General features: G+C 43.9%; 1 protein-coding gene across 1 annotated transcript in view; it reads right to left on the reverse strand.

Annotated features, from left to right (window-relative positions):
* aqp1 (aquaporin 1 (Colton blood group)) overlaps positions 1-20,630 on the reverse strand; it is a 33,413-nt gene extending 12,783 nt beyond the window's left edge. The window contains exon 1 of the mRNA XM_033040690.1: positions 20,124-20,630. Coding sequence (XP_032896581.1) covers positions 20,124-20,492 — 369 coding nt within the window. The 5' untranslated portion in view covers positions 20,493-20,630. The remainder of the gene's footprint in view (positions 1-20,123) is intronic.
* Between the last annotated feature and the right edge of the window lie 500 nt (positions 20,631-21,130).

The raw sequence follows: 21,130 nt of genomic DNA on the forward strand, positions 1-21,130 counted from the left end.
TGAAGGAACAGCAGATGCTGGAAAATCGAAGGTAGACAAAATTGTTGGAGAAACTCAGCGGGTGCGGCAGCACCTATGGAGCGAAGGAAATAGGCAACGTTTCGGGCCGAAACCCTTCTTCAGATATAGATCACATGTAGGCAGGGGACATTGTGTTCCATGATATTGAAGTTCCCACCAAGAATGCATCCCGTTCCTTTCCTGCTTTAAGGGCTTAGAATATAGCACAGGAACGGGCCCTTCAGCCCGGGGTGTTCATTCCGAACATGATGCCAAAACCAACCTACTCCTGTCTGCCTGCACGTGATCCATATCCCTGCCTATCCACGTGCCTATCCAGAGACTCTTAAACACCATGATCATCTCTGCCTCCAGCATCACGCTTGGCAGCAAGTTCCAAGCACCCACCAACCTTGGTGTAAAAAACTTGCTATCTCCATTACACTTTGCTCCTCTCACCTTAAAGCTATGACCTCTAGCCTTTGATTTTTCCATCCTGGGAAAAAGGTTCTGACTGTCTACCCTATCTATGCCTCATAATTTTACTTTGGAGTCACGTGAGTGATTCCGTGAAGAACCCGCTCAGCACGCATGCGCGACATTAACGCCAGCAGTGCAACAGCGGCAGGCGGGAGTCAGGCGCTGTGAGCCTGAAGGAAAAGAACGCTAGGTAAGTACTTACCTTCAGAGTAAAGTCGGTCTTTGCGTTTGTTTTTGTTCCAGGGGGAGCAAAGCAGCAGAAGGAAGCGTAGGGTCAGGGTAGTACGGCAAAACACCTGACCCTACTGTTCGCAGTGCTACGCAACTTCTCAGGAAGTTATAAAACCTGCCCTCAACTCAAATTTTTTTTACAGGACTTTGAGAATGCCGACCTCACAACCACAGATCCTGCTGTCTGGCTAAGTTACCAAACCAAGCCTAAAAAACTGGACGAAGTGTCCAAAATATTCGGCACAAGAGGGCAGGGTCTGGAATGAGCACCACACGTAAACCAGTCAGCAGTACCTCTAACGTGTCCACCAGGAGGGTCTACCTCATGGTACTGGTGAAAGCTCGGGGCCTGCATGCCAATCCCGTAAGCCTTTCAGGCCAGGGCCCAGAGCAGGCCCCATGGAAAATGCGCCACCCCCCAACATCACCGCCACGTCAGACAACGTGCAAGACTCGTTGGACCGGCAGGAAACAGAAGAATACCCATAACCATGGAGGTAGGTGGGTCTGGTTCCTACCAAGGTATAGAAAATAGGGGCTTAATACTAACTTATTACACCTGTTTTAAGAAGCACGGGAGTCTATCACGAGTGATCAGTATATACTCAATGGCTTTAGTGGATACAAAATACAATTCATACTAGAAAAATTGCCACCAGTTCAACATTTACCCCAGAGGGTATTTTCCCTCTCCGTTAAAGAAACGAGAGGGACAAGCTGTACTGGTGAGACTAATTACAAAGGGTATCATGGGAAACATGAACCCTTGGAATTCGTATCAAATATTCGTCACTAAACCCTGGGACCTGGAGCAGTACACCAGAGCGAATAACGTTATCATTACCGGGCTCAGTATAAAGCCCCGGTCATACGCACGGGCGGTGACTGACGACAGCGGGGGGGAGCCCGGGGCAATGGATACTAGCTCCACGGAGAAACAGGTGGCGGCCTTCCTGCAGCCAAAGGGAATACACTTGGACTGCGATGACATCGAGGCTTGTCACCCCCTGCCCAGGAGAAAATCCAAAGATGATAAAAATAGCGATGACAAACCAGCCATCATAATAAGGTTTGTCAACAGGAAATATAAAGTTAGTCTCCTAAAACAAGGAAGACAGTTGAAGGGAACAAAAGTATTTATGAATGAACACCTAACAAAACGAAATGCCGACATAGCCCGACAAGCACGATACCTTAAGAAACAGAAAAAAATACTAAATACCTGGACTGCAAACTGTAAAATCTTTATTAAATTAAATGGAACACCAGAGGAAGCCAAAGTGCTGGTCATTAGAGATATTGCAGAACTGGACAAATACCAATGATCATAAAACGGGATTGTGAGGTGAAATTTATTTACACACACAACTATGGCATACACTGAAGGAATTCAGTCATTTACATCTGGAAATGGCAGTCAAGTAATTAAAATAATAAGCGAAAAGAAACAACTGAAGTTACAACCATTTGAATATACCAATCACAATTTACAGGATTTGGAATACGATATAGACCCGGACAATAATTTTTACTTTAATTCTAACGACAAAAATATCTGCTGCTACTACACAGAGGAACAGTATAATCAGAACATTAATGTAAAAGGCAAATTATCGATTATCCACTTTAATAGCAGGAGCCTCTATGCGAATTTCAATAGTATTAAAGAGTATTTACAAAAAATTTTACAGCCATTCAATGTCATCGCAATATCTGAAACATGGATTAATCAGGAAAAGGGAATTGATTTTGAGATGGACGGATATGATTTCAATTACATCAATAGAAAAAATAAGGGGGGAGGAGGGGTAGCACTATATGTGGATACAACTCTGAATTATAAGGTAGTAGATAATATGACAACTGTGGTTGACAATCTGCATGAATGTATAACTATAGAAATAAGTAATGGTGGAAATAAAAATGTAATCATTAGTTGTATATATAGGGCACTGGGGTCAAGTATTGAAATCTTCAGGGGCTGGATGGAGAGTATGTTTTCAACAACAAGTAGTAAATCAGTGTTTTTATGTGGAGATTTCAATATTGACCTACTAAATCCTAATCAACACAACCTTACAGAAGATTTTATTAATACTATGTACAGCATGAGTCTATTTCCTAAAATCACTAGACCGAGTAGAATTACTTCCCATTGCGCTACACTCATTGGCAATATATTTAATAATGATGTGGAAAATAAAATAGTAAGTGGATTATTAATTAATGATATAAGTGACCATCTGCCAGTTTTTATAGTTTATGATAATATCCACAGGAACAACAAACCAAACAAATTAATAGAATATAGACGAGTGAGATCGGAGGAAGCTATCATTGCACTAAAAAAGGATCTATTGGCACAAAACTGGGATATAATATACCAAAAAAGAGACATTGATAGTGCTTATGAAACATTTATTGCTATGTTTAAGTCATTATATGATAAAAATTGTCCAATTAAAGAATATAATAGAAAATCAAAATATACTAAATGTCCATGGATTACAAAGGGATTACAAAATGCTTGTAAAAAAAAAATGCCCTATACAGAGATTTTATAAGAGAGAGAACTAAAGATACAGAAAATAAATATAAAAAGTATAAAAATAAATTAACTTACATTATAAGAGAAAGCAAGAAAGATTATTATAAGAAGAAATTAGATGACAATAAAGACAATATAAAAAGAATATGGAGCATACTTAATAGCATTATCAGAAATGGTCCGGGGAGAACAAATTACCCGAAGTATTTTATTGATAAGGATAAGGAAAATTATAATATGGAAGATATAGCTAATAGCTTTAATAATTTTTTTGTAAATATTGGACCAGACCTGGCTAAACAAATCCCTGATTCAGGGACATCTGGAGAAACTCCTGAGAATTTAGTGGAGAGAAATCCCTGATCTATGTTTCTTACGGCAGTAGAAGAAAAAGAACTGTTGGATATTGTCAAAACATGTAAAAATAAAAAGTCTACCGATTTCAACGACATTGACATGTCGCTAGTTAAGATGGTCATTGAGGGGATCTCCAAACCTTTAACATTCATCTGTAATTTATCCTTCCAAACCGGTACTTTTCCAATTCAAATGAAAATAGCAAAAATAATACCAATATACAAAACTGGGAACAAGCATCATTTTACAAACTATAGACCTGTTTCCTTACTCCCACAATTTTCCAAAATATTAGAAAAAATGTTTAATAATAGATTAGACAAATTTGTAGAAAAGAATAAATTAATCACAGAAAGTCAATATGGATTCAGAACAAATAGATCAACATCACTTGCAATACTAGAATTAATTGAAGACATCACAAACGCCATTGATAAGAAATTATAAGCAGCTGGGATATTCATTGACATATAAAAAGCATTTGATACAATTAATCATGATATTTTATTAAAAAATTGTAGAGGTATGGAATTAGAGGAATAGTACTGGACTGGATTAAAAGCTACTTAAGTAACAGGCAACAGTTTGTAAATCTGGGTAGTCATAATTCTACATGCTTGGACATTGTGTGTGGTGTACCACAGGGGTCAGTGCTGGGCCCAAAATTATTTATCATGTACATAAATGATATTTGTAATGTGTCCAATGTCTTGAGGCTGGTTTTGTTTGCAGATGATACAAATATTTTTTGTTCTGGGGAAAATTTAAACAGCTATTGGATAAAATAATAAAAGAAATGGGTAAATTGAAAATATGGTTTGATAGGAATAAAATTTCATTAAATCTGAGTAAAACTAAAATAATGTTATTTGGTAATTGTAGAATAAATACACTAGTAAGTATAAAGATAAATGGGGTGGAAGTTGAAAGAGTGCATGAAAATAAATTTCTTGGGGTTATAATTGATGATAAAATAAGCTGGAAATCACATATTAAACATGTAAAATTAAAATTGTCAAAAAGTATCTCTGTATTATACAAAGCCAAGCAAGCTCTGGATTACAAATCACTCCGTATTCTTTATTGTTCATTAATTTTACCCTACTTAAATTATTGTGCAGAAGTCTGGGGTAATAACTATAAAAATTCGATACACTCATTAACCATGATGCAAAAAAGAGCAATTCGTATTATCCATAATGCTAAGTATCTGGGTCATACGAATCCATTATTTTTAGAGTCAAAATTATTAAAATTAGAAGATTTGGTTACATTCAAAACAGCTCAGATAATGTTTAGGGCCAAAAATAAAAATTTACCTGGAAACATTCAAAAATTATTTAACGAACGTGTGGGGGGTTACAATTTAAGAGGAATGTTTAACTTTAAGAAACAAAAAGTCCGTACGACTAGAAAAACCTTTTGTATTTCGGTTTGTGGAGTAGGAGTGTGGAATAAATTGAACGGGGAATTAAAGCAATGCACAAACATGAATCATTTTAAAATGATATATAAAAAAATATAATTCTCAAGGGGTACAGGGATAGAGGGGATGGTTGACAAGTGGGGGTTGATGTTTATCTATTGCTTTACTATTGTTTACTTATGTTTGGGTACTTCAGATATGAAGTTTGTATGTACATAATAGTTGTATGTATATATATGTCTGTAGGTATTATGGGAAATTGCCTAGGGTAGTATTATTATTAGTAATTAATTGATTTTTAAATATGGTAGAAGTGTTGGGGAAAAGGGGTGAGATTTAATAAGTTATTCTTCTTCTCACTTCTTTTCGAGCTTGTACAGACACAGAGTTGGACATTGGAACTTTGCTTTTGTTCTTCTCATCGCTTTGTAAATATTGATTGTAATGTCCAATTGTTTGATAATTTCGATTTTGTTACTATTAATGTCTTTAATGTCTTTACTTGTTCGGAATAAATAAATAAATAAATAAATAAATAAAGAAACCCAAAAAGATGGTGGATGTCGCATCATCATTGACTTCACTAAATATGTTTGTTATGTATATACATTTCAAAATGGAAACGGTTGTTACTGCCAAACAACTAATTTCCAAAGGATACTTCATGGCAAGCATTGATCTTAAAGATGTTTACTATTTAATACCATTCACAAGGATCATCGCAGATACCTGAAATTTACCTGGATGGGGCAGCTATGGCAGTTTAAAGTGTTACCCAATGGGTTCACATCAGCCCAAGATTATTCACCAAGACACTAAAACCACCTCTGGCAATATTCAGAAGACAAAACATATTCTCATGGCATATCTTGATGATACCTTAAAAAAAAAAAAAAAAATTTTAAATAAAAAAAAAGGCAAGACCATGGAATTGACTATATTAGCTGTATCATCTACTAAACAGTTATTCGAAACCCTGGGATTGTCTTACATCCAGATAAATCTAAGTTGAAGCCATCCACAATCATGGACCACAATCATGGACTACTTGGGCTTCACAATTAATTCAGTCTACGTGACTGTAACATTGCAATCATGGACTACTTGGGCTTCACAATTAATTCAGTCTACGTGACTGTAACATTGCCAAGAGGCAAAACAGTTGAATCGGCACAATCATGCAACAATTTAATGGTCCACGTACTCCCAACTATTCGACAAGTAACAGAGTAATTGGGAAAATGGTAGAAGCATTTCCGGCTACACAATTCGGACCTTTGCACTGTCAAAACTTACAAAGAGCAAAGGTACAGGCACCAAAACGACATACAGGTCATTATGATCGTGTCATGAAGTTACCCACTGAAGCAATATCATAACTACAGTGGTGGGCAAAAAACGTTTGGCATAATTTCAACCTATTGTCATCACTAACAAGTAGTAGATGGACTAACCCAGAGTCATCATTACTACTTACACTGGGCATTAATTATCTACAGATGTTGGGTGACTTTTATGGTTTAAAAGCATATGCACAAATATGCATCACTTGCATGTACGGTTACAAATAGATAATACTACGGTGGTGGCCTACATTAACCATATGGCCAGCATAAAATCGGTATCATGCGACAAGTTGGTCAACACAATTTGGCAATGGTGTGTTGAAAGACATATTTGGCTATCAGTAACTTACCTGCCAGGTAAGCTAAATACAGTGTTCAAAAAGGAACTGCAGATGCTGGAATATCGAAGGTACACAAAATTGCTGGAGAAACTCAGCAGGTGCAGCAGCATCTATGGAGCGAAGGAAATAGGCGACGTTTTGGGCCGAAACCCTTCTTCAGACCTTAAGCTAAATACAGTGGCAGAAACCAGGTCACGTAAATTTAATGACAACATCGAATGGATGTTAAACCCCAAAAAATTTGCAAAGTTATCAAGCAATATGGCACGCCAGATATTGATTTATTTGCATCAAGGCTAAATCACCAGGTACCTATGTATGTCGCTTGGGAACTAGACCCTGAGGCAGCAGCGGTAGATGCGTTCGCGCTGGATTGGGGAAATTCTTCTTCTATGCATTTCCTCCCTTCTGCCTTATCAGTTGGGGACTACGCACAATACAAATGGAGTCTGCGTCAGGTATTTTGATAGTACCCGACTGGCCTACGCAGCCATGGTTCCCAAAACTCCATGACATGGTTGTTGAAACTCCGATGGTATTCCCCAGTGACCCAGAGTTATTAACACCCAGTGTCGGGCACAAGCCACCCGTGCCATGAAAAAATCAAACTCCTGGGTTGCAAATTCTGCACAAACCACTTCTGGGACTGGGATTATCAGAACAAACCGTCGACACCATGTCAGCATCCCTCCGAACATCCACTAAAAAACAGCATTTGTCCAGCATCAAGAAATGGGAGAAGCACTGCTTGGATACAGGGACCACCTACTCAACCGCTACAGTTACCAACGTACTGGAATTCCTGGCGAACCTTCACCACGATGAAGGACTCAGCTACAGAGCCATCAACACAGCTAGAAGTGCCCTGCCTGTCTATTTAAAACCAGCTCCAGGACAACAGGCCATGGGGTCCCACCCGCTGGTGGTCAAACTAATGAAGGGTATTTACAACTCTAACCCCCTAGACCAAGGTACACCCATACATGGGATGTCAGTGTGGTCCTGACATACCTCAGGGGATGGCCACCAGCCAGATCCCTCAACCTGGAACAATCTATGCTCAAAACACTCATGTTGATGGCACTTGTATCTGCACAGAGGGTCCAGTCACTACACCTATTGCGACTGGACAGCATGCTCACAGCTCCAGACCAGATCTCTGTCGTTATCCAGGGACTGATCAAACAGAGCAGACCAGGAACACCTAATCCAGTCGTGGAATTCCGGGCTTACCCACCAGAACCACGGTTATGTGCCATGACCCACCTACTATCCTACATAGACACAACCAAAATATTTGAGGGAGATGAAAAGCCTTGTGGGTCAGTCATAAAAAACCTGGTGACGAGCCAAACCATTGCGAGATGGCTCAAGCAGGTGCTAAAAACTGCTGGGATAAACACTAACATGTACAAATTTTATTCCACCAGGGCAGCATCCATGTCGACGGCTAAAAGAATGGACGTTCCTATAGACCACATCCTGGCTACAGCAGGATGGTCGGGGGAAAGACCGTTCAGAAATTTTATAATAAGCCGTTGGCAAAACCTGTTTTATTTGCAGGAAAGATTTTACAGACTGCAAATATTTAATTTAAGCCCAGGGGAGCAATTTAATTTATTTGTTGTTATTGTTAAAAAATACCATTGTGTTTTTCTACAAACAGATTCATTGGTTGATTACGATAACACACTTCCTCCCTCAAAGACTTCGGCAGTGCGTGAAGTAATAACTGTTACACGGGTTGAAATCACAGAGCTTTGAAGTCTTCACGGAATCACTCACGTGACTCCGAAGTAAAATAGTAAGATTAAACGAGAACTTACCAGTTTGAAGTTTGATCTGTATTTTATGAGGAGTTACGATGAGGGATTACGTGCCCTCCGCTCCCACCCTCAATAAAATGGGTCAAACTGATAAACTGATGTCTCCTTGTCTTTACTATGTTTACTTCAATAACTGTGTCTATCTGTGATTCCACACCGCTGCTTTGAAGTATGCCGCGCATGCGTGCTGAGCGGGCTCTTCACGTAATCCCTCATCATAACTCCTCATAAAATACAGATCAAACTTCAAACTGGTAAGTTCTCGTTTAATCTTACTATTTTACACACCTCTATCAGGTCTCCCTGCAACGTCCAGCATTGCAGAGAAAATAATCCAAGTCTGCCCAACCTCTCCCTGTAGCTAATATCCCCTAAACCGCCTCTGCACCCTCTCCAGAGCCGACACATCCTTCCTGTAATGGGCTGACCAGAACTATGGAAGTGTGACAACTCTCTGCACCTTTCCTGTGGTCTTGGGCAGAGCTGTTCCAAAACCAAGCTGTGATGCAACCCCATAGGATGCTTTCCACTGTGCATCTGCAGAAGTTGGTAAGGGTTGTTGGAGGCAGGCCAAACTTCCTGCCCCTGTCCCACTTAGGAAACCTGAACGGAAACCTCTGGAGACTTTGCGCCCCACCCAAGGTTTCCGTGCGGTTCCCGGAGTTTGCAGGTGGTTGCCGCAGGTTGCAGGCAGTGGAAGCAGGTAGGGAGACTGACAAAAACCTCCGGGAACCGCACGGAAACCTTGGGTGAGGCGCAAAGTCTCCAGAGGTTTCCGTTCAGGTTTCCTAAGTGGGACAGGGGCATTAGTCTCCTGAAAAAATTGAGGCTTTCATGGGTCTTCTTGGCCGTTGCATCAATGTGGTTGCTCCACGGCAGTTCAGTAGTAATATTAATGCCAAGGAACCTGAAGCTCTCAACCATTTCCACTTCAGCACCATTGATGCTGATAGGGGCATGTGCCTGATCATGCTTCCTGATCGATAACTTCACACGATGGTTGTGAACCACTGCAGGCCTTCAGCTTTAGGTATCCCCACAGTGTTGTGGTCTTTTTTTAGCTTTAGAGATACAGTGCGGAAGTTGGCCCGTCGGCCCACTGAGACCGCACTGACCAGCAATCCCCTTGTACAAGAGGCAATTTACAATCTTTACCAAAGCCAATTAACCTACAAACCTGCACGTCTTTGGATTGTGAGAGGAAACCAGAGCACCCGGATAAACGCACACAGGTCACGGGGGAGAATGTGCAAACTCCGTACAGACAGCACCCATAGTCAGGATTGAACCCGGGTCTCTGGCGCTGTGAGGCAGCAACTCTACCGCTGCACCACGGACATTTAGGCTGTAGCTCCAATGTGATTCAATGATCTGTGGCTCCAATGTGTTGGGTCCAGGATGGATTGTTGGTGATATTTACTCCATGGTGCCTGTGTGCTAATGACGAAAGCCGCAGACATCACAGAGCTTAGCGATCTTATAACCAATTCATCAGACCATAGATCTGGTAGGCAACTAAACAACTATCAGGGAAGGAACACAAAATTGCTGGGGAAACTCAGCGGGTGCAGCAGCATCTATGGAGCGAAGGAAATAGGCGACGTTTCGGGCCGAAACCCTTCTTCAGACTGATGGGGGGTGGGGAAAGAAATAAGGAAAAAGGGAGGAGGAGGAGGAGCCCGAGGGCGGGCGGATGGGAGGAGACAGCTAGAGGGTTAAGGAAGGGGAGGAGACAGCACGGGCTAGCCAAATTGGGAGAATTCAATGTTAATGCCATAAGGACGCAAGGATCCCAGACGGAATATGAGGTGCTGTTCCTCCAATTTCCGCTGTTGCTCACTCTGGCAATGGAGGAGACCCAGGACAGAGAGGTCGGATTGGGAATGGGAGGGGGAGTTGAAGTGCTGAGCCACCGGGAGGTCAGGTAGGTTATTGCGGACTGAGCGGAGGTGTTCGGCGAAACGATCGCCCAACCTACGCTTGGTCTCACCGATGTAAATCAGCTGACATCTAGAGCAGCGGATGCAGTAGATGAGGTTGGAGGAGATACAGGTGAACCTTTGTCGCACCTGGAACGACTGCTTGGGACCTTGAATGGAGTCGAGGGGGAGGAGTTTTCAAAGAGTATCCCCATCCTCAACCATGGTATTAGGAACTAGTCTGAAGAAGTGTCCTGACCCGAAACATCACATATCCTTTTCCTCCAGAAATGTTGCCTGACCAGCAGAGTTACTCCAGCATTTTGTGTCTGTATTATGAAGCAAAAGTCAGTTTGCCTGAGATCGCTGCACCAGAAATAGCCGAGAGTTGTAGATGTAGGCCAGTCCATCACACAGATTCCCCATTCATCTACACTTCACGTTGCCTCGGAAAAGTTGCCAGCATCATTCATTCTATCCAGAGATGTTGCCTGCCCCGCTGAGTTACTTCAGTATTTTGTATCTATGATCAAAGACATGTCCTTGTCCCACCCCAGTCATTTCTGCTTCTCCCCGCTCCTGTCTGGCACAAGATACAGAAGGTTGAAAGCACGCACCACTTCTTCTTCTGTCGTATGTCTTTTAGACCTGCAGCTCCGTTGAGGCGAGCCAGGCCAACATGTCATCGTCCAGGTCAATCAGACCTCGTTCACCATTCATTCGGTGGCGGTGTTTGGGGCAACTGGTGACTATGTGCTCCACTGTCTGTGTTGGGTCCCCACACTCGCAGGAGGCGCTCACTGTCCATGAGGCCCCACCTCTTCATTGCTACTCCATTGTGTCCGATGCCCGTCCTCAAGCGGTTCAGGGTTGTCCACTGCTTTCGGAGTAGGTCCTGTCCATGGGGTCATTGCTGTAATGGTGTAGCCTAGATGGTTCCGCTGACTTCCACTGGTCTCTCCATCTCGTCTTGACCCAGGCGGCCTTAGAAGCATCAGCCGGTGTTGTGCGGAGCAGCTCTTGGGCTTGTGTGGCAAAGAGGTGCCGTGACTTGAGGAGCACTCGTCGTGGTGTCTCTGTGACGATCTGATGGAGGAGGTGGGATTCACTGGTCTTTGCCTTTCGAGAGAGGGCCAGTGTGGCTGCTTCTCGTCTGATGTTGACTGGGGCGATGCCAGTGAGGACGGGCATTTGGTTTACTGGGGTGGCTCGTAGGCATCCAGAGATAGTCCGCAGGGCGCTGTTGAGGGCAGCATCCAGCTTCTTGGCGTGAGGGCTATGGCACCAGACCGGGGCGCAGTACTCGGCGGTATTCAAACACCTGGAAGGTGCAAAGGCAAAGACAAGCGCCCGTGCCGCACTGATACGCTGCCTAGCCGTCACCACATGGGGAGCCACAACAAAGACACTGTGCATGTCCACAGTGGCCCTGGTGTTCTGAGCGCGCACCACCAGACTCAGGAACAGCTTCTTCCCCTCTGTTATCAGGCTTCTGAACGGTCCTTCCATAAGCTAGGGTACTGATTCACCTCTAAACCATTGTGAACATTGGACTTTGTCTCTGGAACTGGTGTGTGGCAATGCTGACAACTGTATCTTCCCTTTGCCTTTACCTATTGTACTTGAGTTTGACTTAATTGGTTTTATGTGTAATATTATCTGATTGGATGGCATAGCCAGCAAAACAAAACTTTTCACTGAGTCCGAAGAAGTCAGGACACTTCTTCAGACTGGTTCCTTATTCAACATCACCTATCCATATCCTCCAGAGATGCTGCCTGACCGCTCTGAGTTACTCCAGCAGTTTGTGTCTTTTTCTGTAAACCAGCATCTGCCGTTCCTTGTAACTCCTTTTCACTGTACCTTGGTATATGTGACAAATATCAAAAACCGAAACACATTTGCGAATTGGGATCTTCGTGGGCGGCACGGTGGCGCAGCAGGTAGAGCTGCTGCCTCACAGCACCAGAGACCTGGGTTCCATCCTGATTACAAGTGCTGTCTGTACGGAGTTTGTAGGTTCTCCCTGTGACTGTGTGGGTTTCCTCCGGGTGCTCCGGTTTCCTCCCACACTGAACAAGATGTGCAGGTTTGTAGGTTGAACTGCCCCTGGTGTGTAGGGTTGAACTAGTGTGCACAGATCGGTCGGCGCGGACTCCGTGGGCTGAAGGGTCTGTTTTCATGCTGTTTCTCTAAATCTGCTGATCAAAAACAATGCTGCCCTTGGGAACAGCTGACAACGCAAAATGTTTATGACTTGCTGTGAACACTTAGAATGACCTATTTATATACTCATCATCTTTAACCATTAGTGAACTTTGAACATCACACCCTGGAGTGAATTACTTTTGTCTTTTACTACTGACCTTGGATAACAAGAGACATTGCACGTTTAGTCAAAAGTTAAATAAAAACATATGTAAGGTTTAGAAAGGCAAAATCTGACAAGACTTGAGTCTGAAGAAGGGTCTCGACCCGAAACGTCACCCATTCCTTCTATCCAGAGATGCTGCCTGTCCCGCTGAGTTACTCCAGCATTTTGCGTCTATCTTCGGTTGAAACCAGCATCTGCAGTTCCTTCCTACAAGACTTGAGGATTGTTGGATTTCTTTTTCTGCAACACCAGAGGTTGATGGGGGACCTGATATATAAAATTATGAGAGGCATAACTAGGGTGGACAGTTAGAACTTTTTTTTTCCCCAGGGTGAAAATATCAAATGCTAGAGGGCAGAGATTTATGGTGAAAGGGACAAAGTTGCCAGGACTAGAGGGTGTGAGCTATAGTGGGAGATTGAATAGGCTGGGACTCTATTCCTTGGATGCAGGAAGATGCAGGGTGATCTTACAGAGGTGTATAGATCATGAGAGGAATAGATCTAGAAGATGCACGAGTCTCTTGCCCAAAGTAGGTGAAGCGAGGACCAGAGGACATAGGTTCAAGGTGAAGGGGAAAAGGTTTAGTAAGAATCTGAGGGGTAACCTTTTCACACAAACGGTAGTGGGGATATGGAACAAGCTGCCAGAGGAGGTAGTTGAGGCAGGGACTAGCCCAAAGTTTAAGAAACAGTTAGACAAGTACATGGATAGGACAGGTTTGGAGGGATATGGATCAAATGCAGGCAGGTGGGACTAGTGTAGCTGGGACATGTTGGCCATTGTGGGCAAGTTGGGCCGAAGGGCCTGTTTCCACACTGTATCTCTCTATGACCCAATACACAATAGACAATAGGCAACAAACAATAGGTGCAGGAGTAGCCCAAACGGCCCTTTAAGCCAGCACCGCCATTCAATGTGATCATGGCTGATCATCCACAATCAGTACCCCATTTCTGCCTTCTCCCCATATCCCCTGACTGCTATCTAGCTCTCTCTTGCAAATTTCTCATAACATCCTCCTCACAGTTCACAGTGCTACCTAGCATTGTGTCATCTGCAAATTTGCTAATGTTACTTGCTATCCCTTCATCTAAATCATTAATATATATTGTAAATAGCTGCGGTCCCAGCACCGAGCCTTGCAGTACCCCACTAGTCCCTGCCTGCCATTCTGAAAGGGACCCGTTAATCCCTGCTCTTTGTTTCCTGCCTTCCAACCAATTTTCTATCCATGTCAGCACTCTACCCGCAATACCATGTGCCCTAAATTTGCCCACTAATCTCCGATGTGGGACCTTATCAAATGCTTTCTGAAAGTCCAGATACACCACATCCACTGGCTCTTCCTTATCCATTTTCCCAGTTACATCCTCAAAAAATTCCAGAAGATTAGTCAAGCATGATTTCCCCTTCGTAAATCCATGCTGACTGGGACCGATCCTGTTACTGCTATCCAAATGTGTGGCTATCTTATCTTTTATAATTGACGCCAGCATCTTCCCCACCACTGATGTCAGGCTAACTGGTCTATAATTCCCTATTTTCTCTCTCCCGCCTTTCTTAAAAGTGGGATAAAATTAGCTACCCTCCAATCCACAGGCACTGATCCTGAATCTAGAATACATTGATCACCAATGCATCCATGGTTTCTAGAGCCACTTCCTTAAGTACCCTTGGGTTCAGACCATCAGGCCCTGGGGATTTATCAGCCTTCAGTCCAATCAGTCTATCCAACACCATTTCCTGCCTAATGTGATTTCCTTCAGTTCCTCCGTCACCTTAGATCCTCTGGCCACTAGTACATCAGGAAGATTGTTTGTGTCCTCCTTAGTAAAGACAGATTTAAAGTACCTGTTCAACACATCTGCCATTTCCTTGTTCCCCATAATAAATTCACCCTTTTCAGTCTTCAAAGGTCCAACTTTGGTCTTAACTAATTTGTTCCTCTTCACATACCTAGAGAAGCTTTGACTATCCTCCTTTATATTCTTGGCTAGCTTACCTTCGTACCTCATCTTTTCTCCCCGTATTGCCTTTTTAGTTATCTTCTGTTGTTCTTTAAACATTCCCCAATCCTCTGGCTTCCCGCACATCTTTGCTACGTTGTACTTCTTCTCTTTTATTTTTATACTGTTCCTGGCGTCCCTTGTCAGCCTCGGTCGCCCCTTTCTCCCCTTGGAATCTGTCTTCCTCCTAAGAATGAACCGACCCTGCACCTTCTGTATTATTCCCAGAAATACCTGCCATTGTTGTTCCACTGTCATTCCTGCTAGTGTATCTTTCCAGTCAACTTTGGCCAGCTCCCTCATGGCTCCATAGTTCATCCGTAATGCTGACACCTCCGATTTACCCTTCTCCTTCTCAAATTGTAGATTTGATAAAAACTTATCATATTGTAGTCACTATCTCCTTCTGGCTCCTTAAACTCAAATTCCCTTATCAACTCCGGTTCATTACACAACACTAAATCCAGAATTGCCTTCTCCCTGGTAGGCTCCAGTACAAGCTGCTCTAAGAATCCATCAGAGAGGCACTCCACAAACTCCCTTTCTTGGGGTCCAGTACCAACCTGATTTTCCCAGTCTACCTGCATGTTGAAATCTCCCATAACAACTGTAGCATTACCTTTACGACATGCCAATTTTAACTCTAACTTAAAGTTTAAAGATGCACAGGACACTGAGGGTGATGCGTTTAGTTTGGTTTATTATTGGCACGTTTACTGAGGTATAGTGAAATTTTTTTATGTTGCATGGTGTCCAGTCAGCAAAAAGATCGAGCCGTCCACAGTGTAAAGATACAGGATAAAGGGAAGTACGTTTAGTGCAAGATGGAGTCTAGTGAAGTCCATTTAAAGATAGTCCGACGGTCTCCATTGTGGTAGATGGGAGGTCAGGACTGCACTCTAGTTGGTGATAGGATGGTTCAGTTGCCTGATACCAGTTGGGAAGAACACTGTCCTTGAATCTGGAGGAAGAAGGGTCCCGACCCGGAAAGTCACCTATTTCCTTCGCTCCATAGATGCTGCCTCACCCACTGAGTTTCTCCGGCATTTTTGTCTACCTGAATCTGGAGGTGTGCGTTTTCACACTTCGGTACCCAATGGGAGAGGGGAGAAGAGGGAGATACTGTAAAGGGGAATAACGTTAAGTGCAAGATAAACTCCAGTAGATAGTGACATTTCAGAAGATCTTAGATATGTGGGAATGGTGTGATGTGGATCACGTGCAGGTAATCCTACTTCCCCAACACTTTTCTCTCTCTCACACATCCATTGACAACTCTGATTTTGTGGTCAAGAATAGTTGTCACAATACTGTCCCATAGTTTAACAGTGTAAAGGCATTTTAGATTCTCGTGTGCTATTGAGACCGGGTTTACAGGGCAAACATTTAGCTTGTGTGTTTATCAGCATGTAAATAGATTATTACTGAATACAGAGTTATTGTTCTAAACTATAGCATAGGTGTGTATGTGTAGGTTAGATGTGTAGGAAGGAACTGCAGATGTCAAGTCAGGTCAAGTCAAGTGAGTTTATTGTCATGTGGTCCCTGATAGGACAATGAAATTCTTACTTTGCTTCAGCACACAGAACATAGTAGGCATTGACTACAAAACAGATCAGTGTGTCCATATACCATTATATAAATATATATACACATGAATAAATAAACTGATAAAGTGCAAATAAATAGATAATGGGTTATTAATAATCAGAGTTTTGTCCGAGACAGGTTTAATAGCCTGATGGCTCTAACTTCTACAGGTGCACAGTAGAGAGCATGCTGTATATGTGACTCATTAACTTGAGCGCCCTGGAGTGGAAAAGACTACAAAAAGTAGTAAACACTGCCCAGTCCATCATCTGCTCTGACCTTCCTTCCATCGCAGTCGCTGCCTCAAAAAGGCTGGCCGTATCATGAAAGACCCACACCATCCTGGCCACACACTCATCTCCCTGCTACATTCAGGTAGAAGGTACAGGAGCCTGAAGACTGCAACAACCAGGTTGCAGCTTTCTTGATAATTGTATAATCGGACGTGAATGCTGGAGTAACACAGCGGGACTGAAGGAACTATTGATTTCTCTAACTTAGTAACCCTTGCCTTCCCTTTCTCCCCATCCCTCCCCCATCCCAGTTCTCCGATTAGTCCCAATATTACTGATTGTATGTCTTGTTGTCACCTTCCCCTCAGCCAACAATGTACCATTCTGCATTAACCTTGGAGCATCGACCCCTTTGATCTGTGTTCTCACACCTTACCCTCCCATATCTCTCTCCCTCTCCCCTGACAATCAGTCTGAAGAAGGGTCTCGACCCGAAACGTCACCCATTCCTTCATCCAAAGATGCTTCCTATCCCGCTGAGTTACTCCAGCATTTTGTGTCTACCGTATGTAGTTTAGATACTACTTTGGCAGTCTGCTTGGTCGAGCGCTTATCCTAGTGTTATAGCACAAATACTTTGTGTTTCAACAGTAATTCAACTCACGCGAACTAGGGAGCAATTTTCAGTGACAACCTAACTTGCCAAGCCTCGCGTCTTTGGGATGTGCGGAAAACCCACGCGGTCACGGGCTGAACGTGCAAACTCCACGCAGACAGCACCCGAGGCCAGGATCGAACCAGGGTGACTGGAACTGCCAGGTAGCGGCTCTGCCCGCTGCACCACCAGTCCTCGCACATGAGTTTTGAAAAGAGAGCGACGTTTCACGCTGATTTAGTGTGACTGCTTCCACTGAAGTGTTTTTTTATTTTAATTTCCAAAAATGAACTTTATTCAGAATACAAATATATACAAAACAAGAACAGTGCACAAAGTCTGCACACATTCTTTAGACTTTAGAGATACAGCTCGAAAACAGGACATTCGGTCCACCATGTCCGCGCTGACCAGCGCTGCTCCATACACTAGCACTATCCTACACTATAGGGACAAGTTATACCAAAGGCAATTAACCCGAGCACTGTCAGGCTACAGCAACTATTTATACACACTCACACACACTCACACTACACAAGTACATATGCACACACATTCACACACACGCACACTACAGATGTACATACGCATACACACACACAGTCACACATTCACTACATATGCACACAGATGCATACACACACACTCACGCACACTACACATGCATGCACACTCACTCCAAGATACACGTGCACATACACTCACAATCCACTTCCGGACAAGCGCACACACACACACACACACACACACACACACACACACACACAGAGAAAAACGTAATACACAAACACAGACACACACACGTGCAAATACAAATACAGCAGTGTACACACAGAGATAGACACATCAACGCACAAATCATATAACCAGTAACATGCACACAGGTATACTGACACTATTATACCGGCAGACACAAACTATGTCAGATACACACCCGCACACACACACACACAAATGCTATCACCAAAACAGACACACAGAGACATATTGATACTCACACTCGCTGTCATAGTCACACACGGAGACACACGTAGAGATACACAGTCGCATACACGCAAGGTTATAGACAGACAAATACTTCAATACACACACACACACACTAACATAGTTATATTCCACGTTCACACACACATACTGTATACACTCTCTCTCTCTTTCTCTCTCTCTCTCTCTCTCTCTCTCTCTCTCTCTCTCTCTATATATATATATATATATATATATATATATATATATACAGATGTATATATATACAGTATACACATATTTGTATACATCTTTGTGTATGATGTACACACACACACACACACACACACACACACACACACACACACATATATATATATATATATATATATATATATATATATATATATATATCATACACAGATATATACATGGTTTGGTGTATGATGGATATATTCCACACTTGGCCACACCATGTACAAGAGGTACATATTCATAAACACACCATTCCTGAGCCAGAACTGGCGACCGACCTTCTGTGCTGCCGCGCACACAAGCATGACTGAGACCCTCTTTAATGGATGGGGAGGAGTTACTTGTAGAGTATTTGGGCTAAGGAGGGGAGGAGGGGGGGGGGGGGGGGGGAGTGCAAGGGTGTGAGCGCCTGCAAACACGGGGGCGTCTGCAAACTTTATTGGTCATATGCTGCGCTCGGTTCAAGACGGGGAGGGGACAGTGTGGCTTCGGGAAGGAGGTGCGCACGTCAAATCCCTGCTCACAACACAACGCTAGTCCTGCTCATATCGTCCCACCAGACATCTCAAAAGCTGCAAAAAGGACAAGGCGCGGTCTGAAGAAGGGTCCCGACTTATCGTCACCCATCCACGTCCTCCACAGATGCTGCCTGATCCGCCGAGTTACTCCAGCACTTTGTGTTTTACTCACGATTCCAGCATCTGCAGTTCGCGAGCCTTCTTGGGACTGCTTCATTCTGAAGAAAGGTCCCGACCTGAAACTATCCATCTTCTATCCATTGCGTCAACAGGTTATGCCGTTCCTGAGAGGGTTCCTCCAACACCTTGTGTTTCCCTCCTGTGGAGGGATCGGTAGGCGGTGGGTGGGTGGGGGGGGGGGGCACTTTATCTCCCGTGTTGCCAAACACTGCTGGTGCAACTAGTCTGAAGGAGGGTTCCCGACCCCAAACTTTATCCCTGTACACGCTAGAGTTTAAAAGGATGAGGATAGGGGGAGGAGAACGGCGCTTCGTTTAAACTTACAGAATAATGAAGCCCTGGATAGAGTGAATGCGGAGAGGATGTTTCCACTAGTGGGAGAGTCTAGGACCAGAGGCCACAGCCTCAGAATAAAAGGACGTTCCATCAGAAAGGAGATGAGGAGAAATGTATTTAGTCAGGGGGTGGTGAATCTGTGGGATGCATTGCCACAGACGGCTGTGGAGGCTGTCATTTGGGTATTTTCAAGGCAAAGACTAACATATTCTTGACTTGTAAGGGGTGTCGGGGGTTATGGGGAGACGGGGGTTGAGAGGGAAAGATAGATCAGCCACGATTGAATGGTGGAGTAGACTGTGTGGGCCGAATGGCCTAATCCTGCTCCTAGAACCTTAGAATTTACCATGTTTTCCTGAGATGCTGCCTCGCAAATATCACTGTGCCTTAATTGGTGCATGTGAGAAGAAATACCAACTTGAATTTGAACCGCCGAGGTGCTGGGGCACTTTGTGTATGATTTTGTCTAAGACGTTAAAAGTCGATTCACTGGTTTAAGAAGGTGGGAGGGGAGAGGGTGGGGGGTCGGTCCTTACCGCGTTGAGTCCCAGGGTGCTGTTCCTGGAATTAGGGGTGACCCCCAGCAGAATAGCGCTGGCAGTGACGGCTCCCAGCATCTGAGCGCCTACATAAGCCAGTGCCCGCCACACACTGAGGCGGCAGCCGGTGAGCAGAGCCAAGGTGACGGCGGGGTTGAGATGAGCGCCGCTGACGTGCCCCAGACACTGGGCTAAAGTGGCGATGGACAGGCCGAATGTCAGGGCGATCTGTACCACGTCGGCGGGGAACCCGTTCGGAGTCCACTTGGTGGCCGAGCCCGTGCTGAGAAAAACGAAGATGGTCATTCCCACAAATTCCCCCAGTACTCCTCTCCAAAAGGAGCAGCGCCGGACCTCCCTCATCATTCTCGCTGTTGTCACAGATTCACCTTCACCCTTTGCCAGCCTACACCGTCTCCCCAAAAATAACAGCAGTTCCCCGTGAGACGGCAGTGGAAATGTATCCACTAACTCCTCGCAAGTTTCAGACTAAGGGAGGGGCCGCTCGGAATACTTTATATAGAGCTTTAGCGGGGAGGAGAGAGCAAAGATCCGCTCTAGGATCTTTGGGGGAGAGGGAGGGAGGTGTTGACTTCCCTTTTTAAAAATTGATTGCAAGATACAGCGTCTATTCGCTGTATCCCATTAAGTCCACGCCGTTCCCCCCGTTCAATCCAGTTCTACCCATCCCATGAACTGAATCTGAATTGTGTCCGAAGAAGTGTTTAAGACGGAACTGCAGATGCTGGAAAGTCGAAGGTAGACAAAAATGCTGGAGAAACTCAGCGGGTGAGGCAGCATCTATGGAGCGAAGGAAATAGGCAACGTTTCGGGTCGAGACCCTTCCTTCACTCCATAGATGCTGCCTCACCCGCTGAGTTTCTCCACCTGTGTCTGAAGAAGGATTTAGACACGAAATGTCACCTATTCCTTTTCTGCATAGATGCTGCCTGACCCGCTCCGGCTGTTTGTGTCCATACCCGTTCACACTAGTTCTGTTATCT

The sequence above is a fragment of the Amblyraja radiata genome, chromosome 2 (genome assembly GCF_010909765.2).
Source record: "Amblyraja radiata isolate CabotCenter1 chromosome 2, sAmbRad1.1.pri, whole genome shotgun sequence".
Taxonomy (NCBI): Eukaryota; Metazoa; Chordata; class Chondrichthyes; order Rajiformes; family Rajidae; genus Amblyraja; species Amblyraja radiata.